Source organism: Heterocephalus glaber, unplaced genomic scaffold (genome assembly GCF_053883595.1).
Source record: "Heterocephalus glaber isolate CG9 unplaced genomic scaffold, H.glaber_assembly_v1.0 deba00000331, whole genome shotgun sequence".
Lineage (NCBI taxonomy): Eukaryota > Metazoa > Chordata > Mammalia > Rodentia > Bathyergidae > Heterocephalus > Heterocephalus glaber.
In genome coordinates, this window is record NW_028258142.1 from 44969594 (window position 1) to 44997122 (window position 27529).

The 27529-nt window shown below is 42.2% G+C and overlaps 1 protein-coding gene across 5 annotated transcripts in view; it reads right to left on the reverse strand.

The window, feature by feature from the left end:
- Positions 1-9008: 9008 nt before the first annotated feature.
- Mocos (molybdenum cofactor sulfurase) overlaps positions 9009-27529 on the reverse strand; it is a 46684-nt gene continuing 28163 nt past the window's right edge. For all 5 annotated transcript variants that reach the window (XM_004855231.3, XM_087193299.1, XM_021236687.2 and 2 more), the window contains 5 exons: positions 24986-25107; positions 21973-22078; positions 18715-18853; positions 12826-12930; positions 9009-11105 (listed from right to left, as the gene is read on the reverse strand). In XM_004855231.3, the coding sequence (XP_004855288.1) occupies positions 10953-11105; positions 12826-12930; positions 18715-18853; positions 21973-22078; positions 24986-25107 (625 nt within the window). In that variant the 3' untranslated portion in view covers positions 9009-10952. The remainder of the gene's footprint in view (positions 11106-12825; positions 12931-18714; positions 18854-21972; positions 22079-24985; positions 25108-27529) is intronic.

Sequence of the window (27529 nt, forward strand, 5' to 3'; positions counted from 1 at the left end):
AAGTGCCCATCTTCAGGCACTTTCAAATAACTTCCTAGATAATTTTCCAGGCTCTGCCCCCTGCCCAATTCTAAAACCAGTGTCACTTGGTGCAGATATTTGTTATGGCAGCACTGTACTTTTAGATTCCACCTTCTGTTTTATGTAGTCTTTATTACATAACAAACCACCCCCAAAATGTACTAGCTCAGAATAACCATTTTATTTGCTCTTCCTTCTATAGGTTGGTATTTGGGCAGGGCTCATCTAGGGTTCCTTATGCAGCTGCTGTCATCCAGAAGCTTATTAAATAGCCTCTCCCCTAGCCCACCCCCCATCTGGTAATAGATGCTGGCTATCAGCTAGTTGGTCTAAGGCACTTCAGTTGGGACAGCTCATCTACCCTCCACATGGCTTCTCCTTCAGCAGGCTGGAGGTGTCTTCTTCACATTGGTAACCTTAAAGTAACATTCAAAGAGGCAAGTTGGAGCCTAGCATGAGCAACTCAGTGAGACATTGTCTCGAATTTTAAAATAATAATAAAATATAAAAAGAGTTGGGAATGTCGTTCTGTGTGAAGGCCTGCAGTTCAACCCCTAGTATTCAAAAATACAAAACAAAACAAAAAAACAAACTTAAAAGCTTTAAGGCCTCTTGGGCCCTGGGGTCATAATTTATGCTGTGTCAGTCTTGCAATTTTGGGCAGGTGGTAAAGTAAATCAAGGCAAGCCTAGATTCAAGGAGTGGGGAGATGGACTCTACTCCCTGTTGGGAGGAAAAGCAAAGTCAAATTGTTGCAAAGAGTACTCAGCTGTGAGGCACTATTGCAGTCATCTTTCAATCAGTCTAACAATATAATTCTTGGTTGAAAATGTTGTTTACCCAGAATTGTGAAGCATTGGTTCATTGTCCTCTAATTTCCTGGGTTCTCCTCCTTGCCCCACCCTAGAACTTTCTCCTTTTTTCCAATATACTGATAATTCATGACCAGGTATCCTGGTGTGGGTTCTTTATTACTTATCAGGTTGCCACTCGGTAGATTCTTTTTTCACCTAGAGACCCTGTCCTTCAATGTGGGAAAGTTTCTGTATCATAGCTTTGATAATTTCTCCTCTCTGCCATGTTCTCTGCTTGCTCTTCCTGGAACTCTTGCTGTTTTTTGTTTTTTTGTTTTTTACTCCTGCTGTTTTCAGTGTTGGACCACTTAACAGATCCTCGAATTTTCTTAACTTTTCTGTTCTGCTAACCTCTGATTATTTTGTTCTACTTTCTAGGAGATTTCCTTAACTACATGATTCTTTTCTTATACTGCATTTTTTATTGCAGCATTTATGTTTTTAATTTTCAAGAACTCTTTATTTGTTGATTATTCTTTTTCAGGTGTTCTTGTTCTTGTTTCCAGGATTTCCCTGATATTAATCATTGATTTTTTTCCCCCAATACTTGGGGTCAAACCCAGAGATGCTTTACTGATGAGCTACATCCCCAGACCTTTTAAAATTTTTATTTTTTGAGACAGTGTCATATTAAGTTCCCCAGGTGGGACTCAAACTTGTGATCCTCCTGCCTCAGCCTCCCTCAGTGCTGGGATGACAGGCATATATCACTCTGCCCAGTTAATTACATTTTCTTTAAAGGTGTCCTCTTTTGGCTGCTATGGTCTTTCTTTCTTCTCTTTGTCTTAGTGATTTCCTCTCAGATTGGAGGTTTTCCTCAGACGATGTGACCCTTGGCAGCTCATTCACATTGGAAGTTGACTGGAAGCTCTCAAGTACAAGGAAGCCCTTTTCCTGGTGGGCTTCACTGTAGACCAACCAGTGGGAAAACAGATTCCTCCATGAATATCTTTAGGGCCTCTCTAGGATGGTTTGCTTCTTTCTTAGCAGTCCTGCCCTTAGCTCAGAGCCAAAGGGGCCCCTGCCTTGGGCTCCATGCTTTAGAGGACCTCTTTTGGGCTTTCCCCACAGGGCTAGGAGCCCATAGACCCAAGATGTTGTTCCACCTGGAGACCAAGAGGCTCCTCTAGCTACTCTCCAGGCACCCAGTGTAACAGATCCTCTGCCCAAATGGCTCTGAACTTGTTTTTAATCCTGTGCGCACCTCTTCTCCAGATCGGCCTTTTACGTGTGGACTCCACTGCACGCCTAACCTGAGAGGGGCGGAGTGGTGGCTGTTTGCAAAGTATTAGATAGAGTTTGGATATACAGGCTCAGGTCCCTACGCACCTGGGGCTTGTAGCTTAGGGGTCAGAAAAGAAAGTGTGGAGGTCATGGCTGGTGACCAGGAACTAGGCCAGCTCTTCTGATGCCATCATTTTCCTGTGCAGAGTGTTATATATAAATTCTCTATGTACCAAACCTTCATTCTATATATATCTGTGTGTATAAAGTTATACATACACAGACAGATTTGACATACAGATCTGACAAAATAGCCAACTCAACACATTCTTGAAAAAAAAAAAATCTAAGAAAAATAAGAGACCCTAAAAGAATGGTTGAAAAGTAATCTGATCAAGAAATAATTCAGGGCCAGGGATTTAGCTCAGTGGTTCCGGTGCCTGCCTCACAAGCACAAGGTCCAGAGTTGGGTCCCCGGTACCAAAGAAATAATTCAGGAACTAACTTTTAAAGGGCTCTAACATCAGTAATGAAATTGTACTCGGATCTGGTCCATTGAGGAAGCCAGGCAGAGTCAGAAATACTCTACTGTCTGCTATCGTTCTGTTGAGATTTGCTAACCTAATTTGAACTAATTTTCCACCTCCTGAAAGTAACAAAATCTGCACTTATCTAATGCTGCCACTGGGTGGTAGACGTGGCTTATTCAGGTATAATTACTTTGAGACATTGTATGAAATACTATAAAAACGTTTCACTTAATTCTCAGACAATTTTATGAGTAGCATGGTTTCCCCCACTTTTCAGATAAGACTTAGAAAGTTTCAGTATCTTGCTCATATGGGGAGGTGTTTGCCATGATTTTAATCTGAAGATTTACCAGAGGAAATATATAGAAGTTAATTCTATCTGTGCACAAAAGGAGGCTGGGAAAAGACAAGCTGAAACAGGCTCCTTCCCTTCTGCTTCTGAGAGCACCCTGAACTCTTCCATGCAGCAGGAAGAGCCCCAGCCTTGCCGAAGTGGAGGGTCCTTGCAAGTCTGTGTCCCTGTGAATGGTTCCGCTGCTCCCAGGGTCCCTGGTGGGCCTCTTGTGTCAGGGCCCTCCTCAAGTGCCAGTGTTCAGTTCTGGCAGAGGACCTCTGGATCTATTAAATCCACTAAGTTCATGCTCTCCTCAGCAGTTCACAACCTCCCTTTTGAATAATAAGGGAGCTGAGAAAGATGGGGCATGATTTGTCCTAATGGCCACTCCCTGGACCACTGTTTCAGCACCTAACTTAGCTCATCACAACTGAGAGTTTGTGGCATGCTCCAAAATGGCCTTTTTATCTCCTTCCTGGCCAAAAACATTGGGTGTCAGAGGTAGCTGTGGTTGAGAGTAGATGGCAGCTTCATTTTAGACAGCTTCCTGTCACCCCAAGGAGATGCTGTTCTGTCCATCTTTGTGGAACTTTCCTTCCCTTTCCCAGGCTGACCTCACCCCTCCTAGATACGTACTTGCCCCCTGACCTCCATCAAAGCACCACTGTCTCGTGATCACCAATGTGAGCCACCAAGCTCCTGAGTGCAAGAACCTTTCCTTTGCTCACAATCACCCACAGTACAAGGGGAGGTGCCGCAGCCATTGCAATTCACGAGCAAATCACTTACCAATGATTATTTTTATCATGTTTTTATGCATTCCAAAAGCAAACCAATTTATTTATTAAATAATAGGGGCTTTCCTTGAGTGAGCTGAGTAGAGTATAGGCATTTGTGTTAAAGATTTGGGTTCAAATCCCCGCTCCACCACTTACCACCTCTGAGACAGAGAAAACTGTGCCTCAATTTTCTCATTTCTAAATAGAGATTATAATAGTAGTAGAGTATTCCTCATAAACATGTTATAGGAGCAAATGATTTAATACTTGTAAAGTGCTTAGAACAATGCCCACAATTATACTGATTCAGCAGTTTAGAGATAAGAGCACCCTATCTCTGAAGAGACAGGACTGGGCTCAAATCTTATCCCTGATAAGCACAAGTCCTCTGATCATAAACGGGAAATGTAACCTCTCTAAGCCTCAATGCCTCATTTCCAGCATGTAGATCCTAATACTTATTCCACAGAGTTGTAAGAATTCAAGGAAGTTATGTGAAGCATTTAGAGTACCCAGCTCATCATATTCGTTCACAAATATTAACAAGTATCAACAAATTTTGTTAATAGGCATATGTTTAGGTAAAGAAAAAATGTACATGTTTTGAATGTATCATCTTTATTTACTACAGTCAAAATTCCAATATACTGATCTGCCACTCTCACTAAGTGATCTGTTTTTCACATTTATGACAACACAGAGGAAACTACCCATGCTTCTACAGAGAAGAATTAAATATTGCTGAGTGGATTAATGACTCAGCCTCATTAAGCAACTTTATTACTGAACTAGCTAATGTGAACCACATGTAAAACGTGCTGAAAGTGATCAACTCCTATAAATTCAGCATAAGCATTTTTATCCGATTGGGATTTCTTAGTAGAGACCACATTTCAACAGGTTTTATAAACTTTTATACATTAGGAACCAAAGTCAGTGGGTAAACACATTTTTACATGTTTCATTCTAATTTCTAAATGGCAAAGCAAGTCATAGAAAAGGCGATCTCCCTGGGGAAAATTATGAATAGATTTTTTAGTGCTTATCACTCACATGCTGGCTCCACCATTAAACCCTCAGTCCCTTAAGGGCAGGGCCATGCAAAATGCATCTTTATGCCCCCTGCACCAAGCATAGTACTCAGCATTTTGGTCAACTAAAATTCACTGACCAGAGCTTGTGGAGAGATGCCCAGAAGAACTGGACGGCAAGGCAGAACACAGCTCAGTGTAGGACCCAGTCACAATCTCAAAGGGACACAAAAGGTATCTCCCAATGAGCTACCCAAGGAAGCACAGGGCTGAGCTTATTACAAGGACCTTGGAAAGAGGGATGTCACACATGGCTTTTCCATCAATGCAAAGAGCAGAGGGACATAAGTATTAAGAAAAGCTGCACTGGGGCCAGGGATTTAGCTCAGTGGTTCTGCCGCCTGCCTTGCAAGCGGAAGGACCCGAGTTCAATCCCCGGTACAAAAAAAAAAACCCAAAGAAAAGCTGCACTGAAGAACACAGTTATTGGTTGCACAGGGCAAAGTCTGGAATTCTATTCACCAAATCATTCGAGGTTTTGTGTATATTTGGTAAGGTGATAAGATAAAAGGTTATTTCTCTTTTGTTCATTTCTATTTTCTACTTTTCCCACAAAGAGCTTGTATTTCTATAATAATTCATTGTTCTCTGTGACCTTTCGTTCCACTCACTGAAATGTCTTTTCATTTTGATAACCCTCCCTGGCCACTTCTGAAAAGGGAATATTCCTTTGCAAATACACACTTTTTGGTAGCTGAGTAGCTTTGAGATTCTTCTTTCTTCCCCCTGGAAGCTGAAGGCCTAGAAGCATAGATGATAGATATAGATATAAATATAGATATGGGTATATCTTCAATAGTTTAGTCTGGGCTGGTGCTACTTTTGCTAATACAAATCTCTCCAAAAAATTAAGGGTTTTTATTTAAATTAACTTTATATATTAAAAGTTAATGACAATTGTTGATGAGAATTATGAGTTCTTTGGGCACAGCACAGTACATTCAAAGCTTTCTAAAAGCTCAAGAGTTGTACCTTAATTTTTTAGAGTCCTTGATAACGTGATGGCCATCTCCTTCACGGGGTCCTTACCTAGCTTGAGTTTATCTTTCTTCTGCAGAGCTTTGCTGAAAGTTGCAAAAAGGAACCCTGAAGTTGTGATTTTTTTTTCTGTTTTTCCTCCAACATATGTTACAAAGTTGGCACTCGGTCAGTGTCTCAAATGACAACAGGCAAAAGTTTGACGAAATAGTTTACCAGGGCATAACAAAGGTTATCAGCTTCCCAGTGGGACACAGTTGGGTCCGTACTATCCAACACCCCTTCTCTTCTATTTAGCCAATTTTGATTTGGGAGAATTTTAGAAAGGAACACATCAGATACCAAATTTGTATCAATCATGATTCTGAGTTGGAAACAACAGAAACTAATTCCTGCAAGATTGGGGCGGGGGCTAATAACAGGTATTGTGTAGCTCACAGATTCCCCGGAGGACCAAAGAACCATTCTTAGAGGCTGCACAGCTAACTACAAGGTAGACATCTCTGCAGACTGTGTCAGGCCACAAATTGTCACATCACAGATTATCACACCACTCCCACCGCTGTCCTCACTACCACCATTCAGCTATGGAGATTTTTATTTACTTGCTAGAGCAATTAGTATCATTCATCCTAATACTTCTACTTGCTAAAAGACTTTTTAAACATGAAGACATTTTGAGTTTTTAATCAAAATTGTTCTCTTCCTTTATTGAGACTATTTAATTTGCTCCATGGTCTTACTAATTTTTTAAAACTAAAGCATCATAGTACACTTAAACTCAACAGTCATAATACATAATCTTTTCAGATTGTTGGACTATGTTTGACACATTGGCCCATAATTCTCAGAAAGAACTATGTCAATATTATGTAAATTGAACTTCTGGGCAAAGAAAATTACTAGAGACAAAAGATATTATACGTCAATAAAAGAAGTAGTGGGGCTTGGGATTTGGCTCAGTGGTTTCCCTGCCTGCTGCGCAAGCGCAAGTACCCAAGTTCGATCCCCAGTACCAAAAAATAAATAAAAATAAAAGAAGTAGTCAAACAAGAAGACAACAATCTTACACCAAAATATACAGCTTCAAAATATCTAAGTAAAAAACTGATGGAGCAGAAAAGAGAAAGAGACAAATTCACATTGTAGTTGGAAATTCCAGCAACCACAAAAAGGCAGTATGAGAAAAGACAATTACAGACTAGCATTCTTATGAACATAGATTCTCAACAAAATATTAGCAAATCAAACCTAGGACTATATAAAAAGAATAATATATTAGAACCAATGGGGTTTATTTATACATGCAAGATGGTTTCAATATCTGAAAATCAGTCAGTGCAATCCTCCATAGTAATAACGGTCCACAGAAGAAAACCCAGACGATCATACCAACTGATGCTATAAAGTAAAACTTCATAATAAAAATAAAATACTCAGCAGCCCAGGAATAGATGGGAACTTTCTCTACCCAATAAAGAACTAGAAGCCAAGCATGATGGTACACACCTGTAATCAATCCCAGCACTCATGAGGAAGAGGCAGGAAGATTCCCATGAGTTCAAGGCCAGCCTAGGCTACATCGTGAGTTCAAGTCCAGCCTGAACTGCATAGCAAGACCCTGTCTCAAAAATAAAAAGAACTAGAAGAACTGTACAACTAAATCATACTTAATGGTGAAAGACTGAATACTTTTACTCCCCAAATTGGGAAAAGGCAAGGCTGCCCACTTTTAGTCAATATAGTTCTAGAAATCATAGCCAGGGCAAGCAGACAGGAAAAGGCAGTAAAGTTATAGAGATTCAAAAGGAAAAAAATAAAATTATACATATTCACAGATAACATGATTGCCTATTCAGAAAATCCAAAGAAATCTTAAAAAAAAAAAAACTCATAGGACAAACCAATGAGTTTAGCAAGGTCGCAAACATGAAACCAACACACTGAAAAGTCATGTTTCTTTATACCAGCAGTAAAAAATTAGAAACAGGCTCTATAATTTTATATGCACAGGCTGACAGTTTTGTCTTTACCAGCTACATAGATTTGTGCAAATTCCTTAAACACTTTGAACTTTGGATTCCAGCTCTGGAAAATGGAGCTAAAACCACATTTCAGAGTTTCCACAGACTCCTAGGATAAAGCACATAGGAACACTGTCCCATAGTTTGAGTTGGTTGGGTACAGTCAAAGCACTCATTACAGTTCATTCCACAGCATCCTCTGCTCAGGACCCCTCCTCTCATGGACCTCCCTGACTTTGTGCCTTTCCTGCCTCAGCATCTTATGTGACACATAGCATTATTGTATTTTATTGCTTTCTTGCTCTTCATTCCCATTGTGCTTAATTTCATTTATGGATGGATAAATGAAATTCTTTGGACTCTTGGACTCTCGTGCATGTGCGCATGTGTGTGTATTACTGGGGATTGAACCCAAGACCTTCACAGTGAACTATAAATATATCCCCTAGCCCTTTTTTCATTTTGCAACAGGGCCTCACTAAGTCATTAAGTTGTTCAGGCTGAGCTTAAACTTGCCATCCTCCTGCCTCAGCCTCCAACACCTGGCTCAATCTTTGACTTACCAGTTGGGTTTTTTCATCAGCCCTTCTCACCACTAGGAAGATGTCAGTTTTGTGTGTCAGTCTGCACAGGCCTCACTTCTTGAGCTATGCCCTTGCTTGAAGCCCTTAGACTTACTACCGCCCTCTGAAATGACCTTCACCAGCTTCATCTCCTGTGAGAAACTTGCCCTGTGGGTCAGGTCTGTGTGTCAGTCAGCTTTCTGTTACTGAAACAAATACCTGAGACAATTACCTTGTGAAGAAAAAGGGTTCATTTTGGCTCACAGTTCTGGAGGTTTCCGTCCACAACTGGCTCACCCTGTTACTTTGGGCCTCTGGCAAGGCAGCACATCATAGGAGAAATGCACAGCAGAGCAAAGCCACTCACTTCACAGTTGGGGAGCAATGTGAGGAAGAGGAGAGCCCCATAATCTCCTTCAAGGGCTGAAGCCCCCGCCAGGGCCCTGAAGACCTGCCTCCCAAAGTTCCCACCACTTCTCAACAGCACCTCACTGTAGACCAAGCCCTTAACATGAGTCTTTAAGGGACTTATGAGATCCAAACTATAGCAGTTTAATCTAAATTAATAAAACAAATAAGTTTAAGCAATGAATTAAATCACTTGGTCAGCTTTACATAGTCAACAAATTTTATTGAGCACCTATTGCCTGCCAACACTAAAGATACACTGTTGACCCAAATAGGAACAAGTCCTGATCTCATGGGTTTAGTAGAGACAGATTGCTGTTAAATCACTAATTTTTTTAATTTATTTATTTCTTTATTTATTTATTGGTACCAGGGATCTAACTCAGGTCCTTCCACTTATGAGGCAGGTGGCAAAACCACTGAGCTAAATCCCCAGCCCTAAATCACTAATTATAAGGAGATAATTACAGAACTGTGCTTTGAAGGGGAGGGTTTACATTAAAATGTCTGAAATCAGTCATACAAATTTCTACTACAAAAAGGTGACAAAGATGTGGAAGTATAACCAAGGCTCTTTTAGTCTTTGGTACCTGAAAATATGTTGATGATACAGGTGAGCACACTTTTGTAGAACCTGCTTTCTGACGTAGCTTCCACCACATTCAGTGGGCTGCACCTGTCAACACAAGGTCTGGGACCATGCTGCAGTGTGCATGTGCCTCCCCTTCCACTGAACTCAGGAGCCACTGGATCACTGGTGTACTTCTTCCACTTAATTCTTTGCACCAAATGAGAGTGCAAATCCAAAGCTCCCTCTAGTCAATCTTAGAGAACAGTGTATACTCATCCCACAGAGTACCAGGAGCAACATAAAATACTACAAATGAGAAGATGAAACAGACTGACTCCGAGTCCCATGAGCTCTGAACAGATGAGGCAGGGAGGCCTGGGCCTGGTGTCCTCACCAACCAAGCAACAGAGTGACACAGTAGTGCTGTGGGCAATGGCAGGCAGAGACCTGGGGAAGAGAAGTGGACAATACAGGTGGAAAGTGCAGAAGGGACTCGGTTCACATATGAAACAACACAGTTCAGGAGGACAGAGTGGATATGCTCCCTCTGTACTTCTCCTGCTGACAGAGCTGAAGTCACAGGGTGCAGATTCAAGCTAGAAACTTTCTACAGACTCAGTGGGATGGGGCACTTCATCAAACAGTGAGCTTTCCACCACTGAACATACTCAACTTCAGGAACACTGATCAGGGGTGGTGCAGACAGGGCCCCTGAATTCCAGTGCTCCTCTCTGGACTGGGGTGTAGAGGCATTTGAGCAGCTTGTCCAGCAATGTTCAATGGGTTTGTGGCGAGGAGGACAACTACTTCCATCAGCTGATGCTGAGTGTGCTTTCAGGCTTGGGAGCAGACCTCAGTGTGCCAACTCAGAAGGGGCCAAAGGGAGGAAAAAAGATGAGGAGTTTGCTGACTTGTGGCTTTGCTCAGAACATAAATATCCAGGTGGAAATGGCCCTCAAGGAATACAGTCCTAAGTCCAGGCCCTTGAGCCCAAACCTATTCCTACCATGTACAAGGAAGACAGGAACACCTTATACCATCAAGATCAATGGGCAGAGACCCCCTTCCTCAGCACAAAGGGGCTGGAAAGATCCTAAGGATTCTAAGAAAATGGCCAAATAAAAACCCATACTTGGTTAAGTCGTCCCAGTGAGCTTCATTCAAAACTTCATCTGAAGCTAGTGCATACCTGTAGTCTCAGCTACTAGAGACGCTGAGGCAGGAGGGTCACTTGAGCCCAGGAGTCCAAGGCTAGAACCCAACATAGTGAGATTTCACCTCACACACACAAAAAATCTCATCTGACCACAATTGATCAAAAATTCAAATTTGTATGGGAGCCCCTCTGGGTGGGGCACAGCATTCAGTGCTGAGGCCTTGGAATTGCTCCTCTGGCATGACCAGTGCAAACCTGAGTGAGGAGTCAGAAGAACTGGATGAGAGGATGCTTACTTCCAAAGGAAAAGAACTGCTCTGGTTCAAAGACCACATTCTATGGAACCAAGCTTCAGAGCTGTGTAACAGTAGAAATCACTGGAAAAGAGAAACTTTAATGCATTCCGGATAAAAAATATTTTAGGAGACAAGATCCTGGCATTTCTCAGAAGCAGGTAAGTCATGGTGTTCTACATTCTCTTTCAACACAGAGAACACTTGAGACCCCACGGACAGGAAACATGGAGAAGATGAATCCAAGGATCTATGTATCAAGTACACACCGAAGTTCACCTGTGCACAGAACAAGAGCAAAACCAGAAAGGTGAGATTATTTCAGTGGTTAAAAATAAAATAATAATGACACCTAAAGTCAAGTCAGGTCCTTAAAATTATGTATGGAACATGTAAGTTACCAGGTTTAAATTACTCAGAAGGTCATATCTGTTACATAGGAGAAGGCAGTGGACAGGAGGAGAATTCTAATTTCAGGACCTAAAGAGTCTCCCTCCAAGGTTTGTTTTCCCTGCAGTGGCCCCACACCTCTTTCTTACTGGCCACACTCTCTTCACCTCCTTCCCATAGGCCCTGAGCTTCATGCAGGAGCACCTCTTCCTGTTCTTACCCTCTGACTACTGCCAATCTAATTTTTTCTCTGTTCTCTAATGTAAAAGCCATCTGAGAAAGACAATGGAAAATTCCTGTACTTTCCTAGAGAATGAATGAGTTAAATTCTTCAAATTCTCCAGAATAAAAATAGAAGATCTAAAATGAAGAATTTTATAAGTCTGTTCAATGTCTGCCAACAATGCAAGAGGATCATCAAGAACCCTTGGGAGGACGTGAGGTTGATCCAGATTTGTTAGTCCCTGTGATAACATCTTCAGATGGCCTGTGTTCCAGGCCCCAGGCTGGGGCTGAGTTAATTCCTTAGGATCTGTGCCCATGTGGGTAAAGAGGGCACAGGGTTCAAATATTTTAAAATAAAAGGTTTGTGCCCATAAGAATTAAAACAATGCTGAGAAATGGTACGTCCACGCCCCATGGTAACTGTGTCCACCAGCCCTTCTCCAAGCAACCTGCACAGGGCAGGTTCAAAGTCCCTCAGCCCTGTTGATGTGGCCTGCAGTGACTGGGCAGACATGCTGCTGTAGCCCTGGAATGTAGCACCTCCTAAGACGCTATGTATCCCATAACTGTAAGGACATGTGTATAAATCAAATACTGTGAACAAAACCCTTCCCTTTTTTCAGTGCTAGGAATTGAACCCAGGGCCTCATGCATGCTAAGCAAGAACTCTACCATTGAGCTGCAACCCCAGCCCTGAAACCTGCTTTTGAAGAAACACAGGCAATGGTGTAGAACATCTGACCATGAATTAACCTGCCAATTCATTCTTGGACAAAGATTAAATGTTTGCATTATTTCTGTTAATTTCTGAGAAATTTTTAATGCAACCTGACTGCTTACTTGGTTTCCTTCAATTCTTCACAAACAAAAAGTCCTAACTGAAAATGTAAGGCTGAAAATAAATGTTTCTAAACAATCACTATAAATGTTTAGTATTTATAATCTGGAAAACGTAATAAATTTAGTCACTTTAAGCTTTGACAAGATGAACTGACAGGCTTAGTATAATGCAATTTAAGGAATTTTTCTACACAGCTACTCTATCACAGTGAGCCATTTTACTCTTATAAAACCCTGGCAGTGAAGAAAATAAGCAAGACAACAGAATTACTTTATTTTTTATACTCCTTATATCTTTAACAAGATTTGACAGCATAAAAAACCATGTAATAAAACAAACACCCCACCCCCCAAAAAGGAGAAATTGAATGGAAAGTAAAGTAAAATGGAGTCACAGACAAAATAAGACCTTAAATGGTGGCACACTGGCTTTGGAACGTGCAACAAACTCCTCACTGCTAGAATAGTGCTGCTATTAAAGTAGTTCTGTCGCTATCACATCCAGATCTTAAAACAGGATGTCTGATTTTGCAAACATGCTTACCTTTCTCTTGCGACTCTCGGAGAGTTTTTGGAAAACGTCTTGGTTTCGTTGCCCAGTCTGCTGGTTGATACAAATCATCTGGCATCTGTGACAAGGCCCCTGAACCTGCCACAAAAATGATCAGAACTTGGCATTTTGCAGGGAGGACTCACACAGAAAACTAGAGAAAGCCAAAAAGTGGCCTCTGAGAGGAAGGAATTAGCTGCATGGTTTGTCTTCTGAAAAGTTGCTGCTTAAGGGCTGCACAGAAAAAGGAAAGAGCGTCTCGACTGTTCTCAGGGAATGCTGGGGACTCTGTGGAAGGAAAGGACTCAGTGACGCAGAGGTCGAATGGGGAGAGAAGAAACTGTGCATGAGCCAGCACTGGGCCATGACGAGAAAGTAATCGAAAGCTTTCACGTGGCCAGGTCCTTTGACTGACAACTTCACTTCTAGGGATTGAATCTAAGAAAGGAACTAGCCAGCAGTACCAACAGAGTCATGTGTGAGGATTTGTCCTTACAGTGTTGACAGTGAGGAAAACTTGAGAAAACTTGGCAACATCTTAGACATTATATAGTAGAAAAGAATGATTAACCAAACCATGCTACAGCTATATGATATATATCTTATAGGCATTAAAAATAATCTATTAAGGCTGCTATCATGAAATCAACCAATAACAAATGCTGGCGGGGCTGTGGGGAAAGAGGAGCCCTGCTCCACTGCTGGTGGGAGTGTAGACTGGGGCAACCACTGTGGAAATCAGTATGGAGATACCTCAAAGAACTAGGACTGGAAATCCCATTTGACCCCGCTATTCCACTGCTGGGGATCTTCCCCAAAGAATTAAAAGAATCATACCACAGTGATATACGTGCACCCATGTTCATAGCAGCGCAGTTTGTAATAGTTAAAACTTGGAAACAGCCCAAATGCCCATCAACTGGAGACTGGATAAAGAAAATGTGGGGTTTTTTTATAAAATGGAGTACTACTCAGCCATAAAAAATGAGAAATTAGAGACATTTATAGCTAAGTGGATGCACATTGAGGCAATACTCTTAAGTGAAATAAATAGGACACACATGTGTAAATACCGAACAGTTTCTCTGGTGTGAGAAACTGAAAGTGTAAATAAGGACTAAATGTATAATAGGTAATGTGAAATAGGAAGAAAAGGGGCAAAGGGGAAGGAAGTGGGAGGGCTAAGGGAAAGGATAGAAGGGAATAGGATTAATATGAGAAAATGGAAAAATAGGAACAAAATCTTTGTAAATAGGGAGGGCTGGAGGGGTTGAAGGGAGGGCTGGGCAAAGGTGAAAAATAAGAACCAAGAGAGACTATGTAAAGGTGCAAATTTCCACTGATGAATGTCATTATATTGTATACCTAAAATGTACCAATGATTAGAATGAATAATCGATAATGTAAAATAGGAAGAAAAGGTCCAAAGGGGTAGGGGTAGTGGGAGGGACAGGGGAAAGGAAAGAAGGGAAAGGAAAAATGATGAGAAATGGAAAAAATGGAAATAAAGTCTTTGTAAATAGGGAAGGGTGGAGGGGGTGAAGGGAGGGCTAGGAATGGGAAAAAAATAAGAACCAAGATGCATTATATAAAGGTACAATTCCCAATGAGAAATGTAATTGTGTTGTATACCTACAATGTACCAATAAAAGAATTTAATACAAAAAAAAATAATCTATTAAGACCTGTAAATAAAATTAAGAGATATTTATTTTTAAAATTAAAATGAGCAGAAAGTACAATTTTTATTAGTGTGTATTTTTAAAGCATAGATAGACCACACACACACACAACACATAAAACAAAATATTCAACTGTTTAACACAGGTCATACTAGATGGTAGAACTTCTAAAACTGCTGATTTATCATGAGATTTTATTGCCTTTAGAACAAGAATGTCCCCCACAAATGTTAATATAAAAAGAAAAGTTACAGCAGTAAGGAGATAATTATTTTATTGCACACATAAAAGATACAAAAGTATTTGTTCATCAGGGGCTCACTATGCTGTCCAGGCTGCCCTTAAACTCCTGGGCTCAAGTGACCCTCCCAAGTAGCTGGGAACCACAAGCACAGCACATCCAGCAAATGGTTTTCTTATCACCATTTTCTCCTTGCTCGTTTGCTCACTCATGGACAAATACAAATTACGTACTGAAATTAGAAACACTAATCTGGATATGCTTCGGTCTGTTCCTATCACTCACATTCTGATCTCCAAAACAAGTAGAAACTTAATCTCTCTGTGGTAACAAAGTCAAGATTTCTAGGCCATGAAAGCAGCCGGTGTATGCTGTAATGGAATTCTGCCCCGTGCTCGGCTGTGACACTCAGCAGACCTATGACCTCTTCAAGCCTCATTTCCGAATCTAGCAGCCTAGCTGGATTTAACAAGGATTCCAGACACTATTTCTGGGATGCCAAGCCCAGGCCTGGCATTCAGTCATGCCCCAAAGTGGAAACTCACTGTTCACCTGGAAAATGGCAGACACCGTGGGCCTAGTGCCTGTGGAAGGGATGCGGGAAGCCAGCAGCACACACCAGCCCCAGGCCCAGGCTCCACTTGCCACTGACAGACAACACCTTAGGTAAAAATCCTGACAGTTTGTTTAAAAGGCTCTCTCAAAACATTTTTGCAAACTGGCGGAAGGGAGGACATTTTTCCAGACACTTTTCAAACACCAACACACGGAACATAATTTTCTTAGAATGTTATTCTTTTTAAGGGTTTCTTTATTTTTCTAGTACTCTTATCACTTGGTAACTTAGATATTTGTTTTCTAGCATATGTACTCCCTGAAAAAGAGGTCAAAGAGTACAGAAGCATAAAGAATTAGAAAACACTTGGTAGTGATATCTCCTCCTGTCCTCAGAGACCAGCACTGCTGAGGGGCTGCGGAGCATTCTGCACAGTGGTATGGAGTTGCCACAGCCACAATCTGCACCCCTGTAACCACATACTGACACTGAGAGGCCACAAGGGTCTCTCTCAAACACTCGCAAAGCCAAGGACCTCCTCTATGACAGTGCATGGTCACCCACCTCATCCACACATTATGGCTTGGGAATTTTCATGACATGTACTTAGCTCTTCTCCTTTGAAGCCACATAGTTTCTAATGCTTTGCTGTTATCAATAATTGTGCAGTCAAGGTCTTCATTCACATAATTCTCTTTCTTATTTGGAATTTTTTTCAGAATTAATCTCCCCAAATGAGATCATAAGGCCAATAAGTATGAAAGTATTTATGGCCTAATCATATCCAGTAAAAGTTGCTCTCTAAAAGAAAGGTGCCATCATACTACAGTGATATGGCACATCCATGTTCAGAGCGGCACAATTCATAACCGCTAAATCTTGGAAGTGGCCTCTATATCCATCAACAGATGAGTGGGTGAAGAAAATGTGTTTATACACAATGGAGTACTATTGTCATAAAATGTAAACGAGTCATTTGAAGGATAAAAAGATGCACCTTGAGACCATAATGTTAAGTGAAATAAATCAGGCACACAAGCTGAAATATCACATGGTTTCTCTTATATGGGAAACCAAAATATAAATAAGGAGCAAAATAAATGACAAATAATAGGAATTAGGGAGACAGGTCTTTCTGCAGATGGGAAGGGAACCAAAGATGGAGGGAGGGGAGAGGAAGTGAAAGGGAGGGGAATGAAAAAAGAATTGAGATGTATTATGTACATGAACCAATTCCCCATGAGAAACATAATTATTATGTACTACAAACATGTAATAATAAGAAATATTAAAAATAAAAACAGTCTTGCTAATTGCCCCCCTCAAAAAAAATAGGTGCCAGCCTCTCTGTAGCAGCTCTAGCCCTGTTATCATCAACAAACATCTTTTAAACACTTACATTTCAAGAGGCACAGCATTAACTGTATCTTATGCCAGCTAATGTCTGCCCAGGACTACACTGTATGGAGATAGGGTCATTTATTTAACCTATTATGGATATTTAAAATGTTCTTTAATTTTTCACAATTATAATAATACTGCAATAAATAATCTGGTAATATATTTTTGTATAAATATTTTTTATGATTTCTAAAGTGAAATTATTGGGCCAAAGAGTATACATATTTTAAATTTCATTACCTATTATTCATTAAAAACAGTGATTAAGGAAAGTAAAGCATGGTAGGCATCATCTCAGACAGGTTCCCTTTTTTTTCTATTTATCACCCAGGTACCTGCAGAAACACAAGTGCTGCTGAGGCCAGGTAAGTTTCTGATAGCAGTATCAATTTAGTTTAGTTCTCTTTCCCTCCTTCTCTCTTTCTTTTCTTCCTTTTGCCCTCTTTTCCTCTTCCCACCTATCCAAAAAGGCATATTTAGTGCCTACTTTGCGCCAGACAGGATATGCAAGAGCAAGTGTTTTTAAAACAGAGCAGAGACAATGATAGAAATTAATGAAGACATGAAGAAGTCTGGATGGAGGAATTAGGAGAAATGGCAGGAGGGATGGTGCCAGAGAAAGGTTTATGAGAGAGATTCTGGGAGATAAGAGGTCATTTTTCTGGGGGAGGAGGGGGACAGCTACCAAGATAAGAGGAAGTCTGGGGAGTTAAATGGATAAAAAGAAAAGACCACTGAGACTTTTTGCTGTATCTTGCTAGTTATCCCACACACACACACACACACACACAGACACACACACACAGACACACACATTCCAGACCTGAAATTCATTAATAATGATTTCAAGTATTGTTTACTGCTTTTCTGAATGTTGGAGAGATGATTGCTGTGAATGCACAGCCTGGACATAAGGTAGCCAGCCCCGTTATATCCAGTTTACACCACCGGCTAATACACTACTAGTGTTAAAATAATGTCATTCCCACTGAAGAACTGTGCACATTCTCTACAAATGAGCCATCGTTCTGTCCCCAGCTACTCCTTGCTGTTGCTACCCATTCATTCTCTCAAGTTACTTAATGGGCACTAGCACAGCCAGATCTGTACTATGCCCAGATAGCAGCAAAAAACAAAACAGATTCGATCCCCACCCTGTGTGTTCTGAAGCAACAAGCAGACACTATGCGGAGCGTGAGTGTGCTGGGTCAGGCCATGCTTCCAAGGAGGTGACCCCTGACTGACACTCTGGAGTGATATGCTAGCTGAAGGGACAGCAAGGGCAAAGATGGTAATGCAAGAAAGCTGGCTTGCTTAGGGGATGGAGACAAGGTCAACATCAGAGGCACAGAGCAAAAAGGACGATGGGCTCAGAAAGGCTGGTATGGGCAGATCTCACAGGGCTTTGTGAGAAGAGTACAGATATTAGCCTAACATTTTTCTTCCCTTTCTGACATCTTTGAAGTCACAGCAAAGGTTCTGCAGACCAAATCCTGGGCCAAAGTGACATCAGTGGCTTTGCCTATGACTATAATCTCCTCCCCAGCTCCAGAAAGGGAGAAGGGTAGAGCATGTGGAGGAGATAGGGTGGCCATGGAGACCAAGGGACTCTCAGGCTTCTGGTTCTCCCTGTGCTTGCTGCACAGGAAGCCCAGCAAGTTTCAGGAGGATGAGATTTCACAGACACAAGCATTCCAAGAAAACAGATTTAAGCCTAGACATGATGACAATGTAGAGGTGGCACCTAGCCTTCTGTTGGAGATACGGGGCACAGTAACTGTTCCTCATGTGAAACTTCCACTGCCACCCTCATGGGGAGTAAGAGGTAGATGATCCCAAAAGGTTCCCAGAATGCTGAGGTCACATCTCCTCTTGCTGAGATCTTGTGGGTAAGAGATAAGGATAGGGAGGGATTCTCACCTACTATCATCCAAGTCTGGGGTTGAGGTCAATTGTCATTGATAACCCCAGAGAAAGGATAACAGAACTTGCCTAGAACTTACCTGGAAATGCAAGGAACCAATTGAGACCTCATCCCATTTCTCTTCTTCAAAAGCTCTTGTTCCATTCATAATGATATTGGCCCGGAACCGTGAGATGAGATCTTTCATTGGGAATAATTTCTCCTTTCCATTCTCATCACTGTTTTAGACATACCAAAATGAATAAGTGGAGGGAGGGTTACAGATAATTGGGCTGTTGTAGTGCCTGCCATGCAATGCCTGACTTTATCCACTCTACTCTGGCCTGAAGTCCAGATGGTCAGAACAAAATTTTTTTTTTGGTACCGGGAATCGAACTCAGGACCTTGGGCTTGTGAGGCAGACATGGTGCCACTGAGCTAAATCCCCGGCCCTGGTCAGAACAAATTTATACCACACCTGTAAGGCTAAGAAAGACTCGCCTGTTAAAGACACGTCAGTGGCCCCCATCCCAGGATATGATCTCACTTCCAGGTAGACGCTCACGGGAACCAGGCAAACAGTGAGTATGTGTTAGCTGAAGAGATGAAGGGCAGTGGAAACCAGATAAATGGAGCCAAGTGAACTAATTTCTAAGAAAATAAGTTCTATACAGTGGGACAGAACAAAGCATTTAAAGAGCTGAAATTATCAATGACCTACAAAGCACCAAGAGCACAAATTCTTTTGGATATTGAAATATAATAAAGAAATACAGAGGCTAACATTCCTAACTTCCATCCTATTTGCAGTTTTAACCAGCATTTGCTATTTTTATCACCCTTGTTTAAATTTTTATTGCCACAAAGCCTCCATGAACCCACACAGGAATGCATTGGAGATAGGTCGTAAAACTTACCTGACAACAGAGCACAGCCTGTATCATCCTGTGGTATTAAGTCCAAGAACAAGTAAAATTACCCACAGTGAAAGAACTTGGAAGAGAGGGCTTAATCCTTCAGTGGAATTGACCAAAAGCGGTACAAGGGAGGCTTCTGGGGTATGTTCTCTACTTGATGTTGGTACTGGTTACATGGGTGCATATATCTGTAAAAACTTATTCATTTGCACTTTGTATACTCCAGTGAATTTTTTTTAATGAATTGGTGTGTATTTGGGGTTGGAGGGATCCTAGAGCATAGTGGACTTTGCCCTGGACACAGAAGTGAAAGGCCACAGACTGGGGAAGAAGGATTGTCTCAGTGATATCCCAACCCCTTCCAGCAAAGAGCACATGAAATGCCAAGGACCAAGTCTAGCTTCTCCATGAACTACATGCAGCTCCCATGACCTATGAGGAATGTGGCTTCCTCATCTGAAATGAGAGGGTTAAGATTTTCCATTCCACAAATCCTTTGATTCCAGATTTACTCTCTGGATTGTACAAGCTTCCTTTGTGTTTTATAGAAAGGGAAGTCTTTTGTCTGAAAGCTATGGTGAGTAGCATGCAAATGAGAGTCCCTCAAATCTGCAAATGGACCACAAAGACATACTAAGCAGGGGCCACAGGGAGCCTCCCCTGTACAGTACTAGTCACAGGCTCTGTATCTCTCAGCCTTTGACTATCTGCCCTGCCCATTGGCCTTGCTCTAAACCAGTTGGAGGTAAATGTCGTCCCCTCCTGGTAAGAACTGGGATTGAGGCCAGCCTGTCCCCTTCCCCTGTCTTTCCACATCAAGTACCCCCAGAAAAAAAATAATAGTAAGATGTGTTATGTACATGTACCAATTCCTCTCAATGAATGTAATCATTGTGCACTACAAACATGTACTAATAAATACTGATTCCAAAAAAAGCCAAATCTTATCACTGGGGGGAAAAAAATCCAGAAAGCTGCAGACCCCTGGTCTCCTATTCTAAGTATGTGAGAAAAGGGGTCCCTACATTCTAGAAAAACTCAGTGAACAACCAGGACCCTGCAGCTGCATCATAATTCTGCTCCCAAGGAGGCCAAACTGGGCCACAGAAAGAAAACGCTATTGTATGCTTTCACCAAAGACTATGAACAAGAATTATCAACAAGTCATCCTTTTTCTTTTTTTGGTATTGGAGATCGAACTCGGGACCTTGCGCTTTCGAGGCAGGCGATGGAACCACTGAGCTAAATCCCCAGCCCCCAATAGGTCATCTTTAAAGAGGCCCAGGAGGGACTCTTGACCACTCTCACTGAGCTGTATTTGTGTGTCTCCAAGTGTGCACACGCATGCCCATGACCACGCGGCACATGACAATCACAAGATACCTGGCTGTGGGGCTGCCAGAGGTGTGTACCTACCTCCCTGGCCTGTGCACTAGGAATATGGAGCCCATCCCAGGCACAGCTCTAGCATAACAGCTGGGTTATTTTCCCTAATTGCCTGGCTACCTTGGTATTTTAGTTTCCTTTAAAGAACAGCAAAAGGGTTGACCCAACCAAACCCTTTCCAGAGCTAAGCTGACCTGCTGACACTGTGAGGGTTCTCAGGCGTGCACTGTGCCAGGGAGAGAGAGGGGTGCTTGCTCCATCTGATGGTGCACCTTACAAATAAAGTACACCTGCAATCATATGTAAAAGGCTTTCATACCTACTCTTTTTCAACCCTCAAAATGACTGTGAACTAGGCCGGGGGTCCGAGGGGACAATCGGAAGGTGGGCAATGAAACTGGGTCAAGTTGGTGACAATTCAATTAAAACAAATATTAAGAAATAGCTAGAGGCTTTCCACTGGGAATCCTGAAGGTGTTGAGAGGCACTGAAGGTGCTGTAGTTTAGGTTTTTAGTGTATCCCCACAGGTCCGTGTGGTAAAGACTCAGGCCTCAGTGTAGTATTATTGGGAAGTGGTGGAAACTTTACGAGGTGGAGCCTCATAGGCAGTCTTTGGGCAGTTATTACAGCTGTGCTCTCAATGGGGTTGTGGGGCTCTCATCTCTTCCTATTTCCCCCTGCCCTGCTGTAAGATAAGTGGGGTTTCCTCTGCCCTGTGCTCCTGCCACCATGTGCTACCACAGGCCCACAGCAACAAGGCCAACTAACCGTGGACTGAAATGTCTAAAACTAAACTCTGTAAATTGGTTACTGCAGGTATTTGTTAGAGTAACAGTACTCTAACATAGAAGATAGAGGAGAACCCCTGGAAAGATGAATGGGAATTGGCCCAAAAGGGCTTGCTGACCTTTTCTGGGCCTCAGTTTCTCATCTGGAAATGAAAAGTCTAGACTCACTGTCTCTCAGATCCTCCCTCCCCAGGTGGGTATCCGGCCTTGCTCCTAGGGGCAGGTGTGTTTCCACTTGTCTGCTAGTCCTGTGGAAGACATCTTACCTGGTGTTCAATTGCTGATGAAGTTCCAGAATGCTCGATGTGTTTACCAGCAGGTACTGTGCCTCATTCACCAAGGAAAGGGTGGCTGTTATGCCAGTAGACTGATCTAAAAATGAAGGGAGTATTGAAGAGTTGCTTGTTTGGAATGCTAATGAAGTTTGGTTTCCACAGAGTGGCATTTTCAAGGGCATATGCTATTTCTACCTGGTGGGGTGGGCACTGGCAAAAGCAAAAATGTTCTAAGCATGGCTCAAATCTTCCAAAAACCCAAAATGAATGTGAAATGATCTGGAGAAAATAACAATAATAAAATGCCAAAGTGAAATTGATCCAGCAAAGGAGACTTGTTGATTCTGAGCAGAAGAGAGACTGGTAGAGGACTGGATGGAGCACACCCTCCCCACAACAGGATAAGGCAGAGGAGCTTGACAGAGCAGCAGGCTATTAGGAGCTTCTGAATCTAATTAGGGAAAAGATACTGACTTTTGAAATAAGTGGTAGAAGATTTAAAACTACTGAAAGGAAAAAGATAAAACTATTGAAAGAAAATTTCAACGCTCATCAGAATTGCTGGCAGCCTGGCTTTGTTTGATGGGCCTGCCCTCACTATTGTTATTCAAGCTGTTGGTAAAAAGGGCTGGCTGGGCCAGGACCTAGTAAGCCACCTCCAGACCGGGACTATGGACCCCAGAGTACACAAGAATATCCAGGCTGTCCACTTCCATCTGTCCTCTTTGCTAAAAGGGCTCTGTCAGAGAGGGGAGGTGTGCCCTCCACAAAGACCCTTCCAGAACTTCGCAGAGGGGCGGCCACGGGTCTCCTGAGGCACACTGCCCCTGAAGGCCGAAAGTCTCCAGAGTGGCAAACAAAAGCCTCATTCAAACGCCTGGAGCTGGGACTGAAAAAATAAAGTCTCCAAAACTAGGGTGACCGATTGTCCTGTAGGTCAGATAGATTCCGATTCTTTACTAGCCACAAAACTTGCAGAACCTAATTAAGTTGTCAAGGGACAGATGATTAAAGGCATTTTAATGTTAGATCCTTGTGCTTTGGTCAAGGACCTCAGAAGGTTTGAGTGACAGTGTCTTAACCAACGCCTTCCTTCCCCGGCTTTTTATTACTTAAGCAAGGTTTGCCGACGAGAGCGGTGCTGGCCCTAAGTGACAGTCACTCACCGATAGGGAACCAGTGGCAGAGAGCCCAACTGGCTCAGTAAGAGGTTCATTTTCAACAAGTTTTGCTCTTTATGTTTAATAATTATTTTTCAAAATATACAATATACTTAATTGCTTTGATCAACTGAGGACTATTAAGAGCAGAAGAAATCTGACACCTAGACCCTTAGGATCTCAGCAAGCTTCAAAAGTTTTTTAAACATTTCAATTTATGCTGTAGCTTTAGAGAAGTATGATAGCGCAATCAGTGAGATTTCCACACATACAGCAGATAATAGTAAGATAAAATTCTGTTGAGGAAGTAGGGGAAAAAACACAAGGTAAAGAAGGAAAATGAAAGGAATAAAATTTCTGATGATTAAAAGACAGTTTATTCATATATATATATTTTTGTTTGTTTGTTTGTTTGTTTTTGTTTTTTTTTTTTTACCAGGGATCAAACTCAGGACCTTGCACTTTTGAAGCAGATGCGATGCCGCTGAGCTAAACCCTGGCCCAAAATCTTTTCTTTGGTACCGAACTCGGGTCCTTGTGCTTGCACAGCAGGCGGCAAAACCACTGAGCTAAACCCCCAGCTCCCAAAATCTTTTTTTAAAAGATTACTCAAGAAAGTTAAATTGCTGTGCTGTTGAGATTTCACTGGCTATACTGAAAAGAGCCCTGTATGACAATGTTTACAATGTGCTGAAAATCACACTTTTTGCAACTGTTTAAAACATTCTTAAAATTTAGATAATAATGTAAAAATATACAAGGAGGGAATGTAGTTTTAAAAATTCTTAGGGTCAGGGATTTAGCTAGGTGGTGCAGCCCCCTGCCTCGTAAGCGTAAGGTCCCAAGTTCGATCCCTGGTACCAAAAGGAAAATTAAAAAATTAAAAAATTAAAATAAAAATTTTTGCCGGCATCTGCCTCTCAAGAGTAAGGTCCTGGAGTTTGACCCCCAGTACCAAAATAAATAAATAAATAAAAATTCTTCCAAGGTGCACCAACAGAAAAATGTTTGAAAACCAGTAGCCCAGGCCCAGAGAGCTCTGCACTGTGTCATGCTTGATGTAGTCACAGGTGACAGTCCCTGATCCTGTACTGTGCGGGTGACAGGCTTTCTCCTCTGACCCACCACCTGGCCTCACCCAGGCCTCCATCTCCCACTAGGACACTCCCAGCCACCTCCTGCTGTCTCTTTTGCTTTTTTCCAAGCCTCCTGTCTGAGGCAGCTGCCACACCAAGCCAGGACTGTCTTTCAGAAACAAGTGATGTCACCAAACTCCCCAGCTTAGACTTCTCCAAAGGCTCCTGCAGCTTCTCAGTAGCTCATGAGTCTCTTTTCCCCAGCTTCTCCACTGTCTCCCTGCGACCTAACAATGGCTGATGATGGGAAAAAGATGTCACAACTCTTAAAAGTCTGAGTCGTTAAGGTCCACAGAATGGAGCCACAAGAGATTCTAGGATTTTCCAAGATTTCATCTCTATTTGGTGACAGAGCTAAAAATTAGAAACCTTGGTTTTCTTCTTTCCAGATCTAATCTGAGGACACTGAAGCTATTAATGTTTTTATTTAACAAAACTAGATGTGCTCCTAAGCCCACAGGACTGGCCTGAAACCCTGAGCAAAGGCGAGACAGCAGCTTGATGCCCTCCTCGGCCTCCACAGGGGATCGGGGAGCCCACTGATCTCATTGACCCTGGGCTACCACAGCAGCTTCCTGCTGAAGGATGACAGCCCCAGCTTTCTGCACACGAGCAAGTCACTGGGGAGGACATTTCACAGGCTGTTTCTGATGTGTGCAGAGTAAGCCAGGGTTGCTGCCCTCTGAGAACCCATCCCAAATGTAATACCTTTTCCATGCTTCTTTGCATTTCGTTGGAAGTTTGAACTTTGTTTGATTAAATGACAAGGACGGCCCAAAAATTCTGACAACCAGCTTGAAATTTTTTCTCCACAATCATAAGTATTTATCCTGGGGGGGAAAAAAAAAGAAGGGAAGAATAGTGGGAGGGAGTGAAGGAGGGAAGGAGGAGGAAGGAAGGAAGGGAAAAAGGAAAGGAAATAGAGAAAAAAGGTGAACTTTTATGTAATATTTTTACAATAATTATCTATACCACAAAAAGTCAGATTAAAAGAAAATATTCCCAAGTCCCCTGGGAGGAGGCAGCTGGAAGCAGCAGGCAGCTTGGGGTATTCCAGGGGATCAAGGCATGGGAAAGCCTACCCTGTGGGGGTTGTGAGAAGCATTCAGACCAGATTAAAATCCTTAGAAATTCCTCCTAATAATCATTTTTATATTAATTATTGACACCAAGAAGCACAAAGCTTAGAATTTGCAATCCTCCCAAGAGGCGTTTTGCTTCAAGAAGCCCCTTGAAATGTATCCTGGTTTTTTATACTGAACCTGACTAAAACATTTTCCTCACAACCAGATCATGTGGCTGACATGTTTGGTTTGCAAAATGAACGCTGTCCCTGTATGGTATCAGAATAAGTACATTTATTGATCCAGTGTTTTAAAGTTTTGGAATCCTCTAGAATCTTTCAAAATGTACATCAGTGGAATTTATAATGCAAAATTGCTAATATCTTATCTCAGAATTACAAGGTAATATTGTTGACAACCTATCTTAATTTTTACTGAGAAAAAGAGCTGCCTTCCTGTTCTGGGAGGGGAAAGGACTCCCAGACTCCCAGGACTCCTCTTTGCAGCACTCTTTTTTTTTTTTTCCTATGCTTTGAGACACTTCACCCGAGACACAGTCCCTGTTTGTTACACTGAGTACCCATAGGCTCTAGCTATCTGAGAAGCTTTACTAACCAGAATACTGCACTCCTCCCAGATACAGCAGAGTGAAATGCACAACCAACAATCAGGGATGAGCTTGATAAGTAACTACTTGTTTCCCTCCATGACTATACTTCTATCAGAAGGTTAGTAACAGCAACATGGCAAAAATGTTGCCCCAAATCCATTGCTCTCATTGAAAATATGCTGTAGTAAATGTTTATGTTGGCAAAAACAGTTAAAGTAGAGCAAGTGCTGGCAAGAATATAGAGTATGTGCTCAGTTCTTCGGCCTTCAGGCCAGAGATCAGTGCCCATGATCCTCAGTTGCGTTGGCCCAGTCATTCCCCAGCACCTTCACACCCTTCCCTGGGAGTGCAGCTCTGCAGAGTCCCAGGGGGATCCCCTGCCCTGGGGCACCAATCACTCAGGTCCAATTTGGATGTAGCTCTAGTATCTGAGTATAAAATATCGTATCATGATACGTATGACTGTGTAGGTTCACAGCAGTGCAAACAGAAATGTAATCTGGTTTGATACCATGCAGTATCACTGACAACAGAACACACCCTACCCACTACCGAGTTCACTGTGGTAACTAATAGGCAATTCATATCTTTAAACCTTTTAATTGTATAGAAATCCTTAGTGAACTGTTCTATAGTCAGCTGCCTTAGTATTGGTGGGAATTTGGTTGGTATTGGTGGAACATATTTCCCATGATTATAAATTTTGCTATTCCACACTTTCAGGTGCAGATCAGATTTAGAATACAAGGGACACAGACATTTGATGTACTCAATGAACAGAATGATATACATGTATCATCAAAACATAAAACAGAAAAGCCATTACATTCAACCCCACTCTATAGTTCCTAGATTTTAGCAAATGATTTATTATCAACAATGCAAATTAGGTAACACTGCACAGCTATGGGTTACCTGAACACTCCACTTTAGAAACCTGAGGGATGCCTTGACATGCCTCTCATACTCGGCCTCTTCATCCAGCCCGTGGATGTTTAGGTGATATAGTTCTACAATATATTCCTGAGGCCAACCCGATTCCCTCTCTGACTCTGGTCAAGCCTCCATCTCATCTCATCTTGCCCATGTTGCTAACACAGGGTTTAGCCAGCCTTCCCACTTCCACAGTACCCCTTTCCAACAATTCTACATCCCTCAGCCAGTCTTTGAAAAATGTGAACTCTCTTTGCTCAGATGGGGCTCCTCTGAGCTGTTGCAGAGGCCTCTAAACTGTTCTTCCTGATTCACTTCATCCTCCCACCCCCTACTCTGCACCCAGCTCTGTCCTAGACTCCGCAGGGAGAACACAGGCATTCTGGGAAGGGCTGAAAATAAATAAACAAATATAATATGCTAGGAACAATAAATGGGAAGAACACGAATATAGGCAAACAAATGGAGAGGGAAGGACCAACTTCAGGGGGTGGTCACGTGGCCCTCTGAAAAGGGGACTTTGGGGCAGAGCCCTGAGGGAGGGGAGACTAGTGAAGGGAAGAACTGAGCCCTGCAGAGCAACAAACAGGGGAAGAGCATTCCAGAGAGTGGGAAGAACAGGTGCAAAGCCTTGAGAAGAGAGTG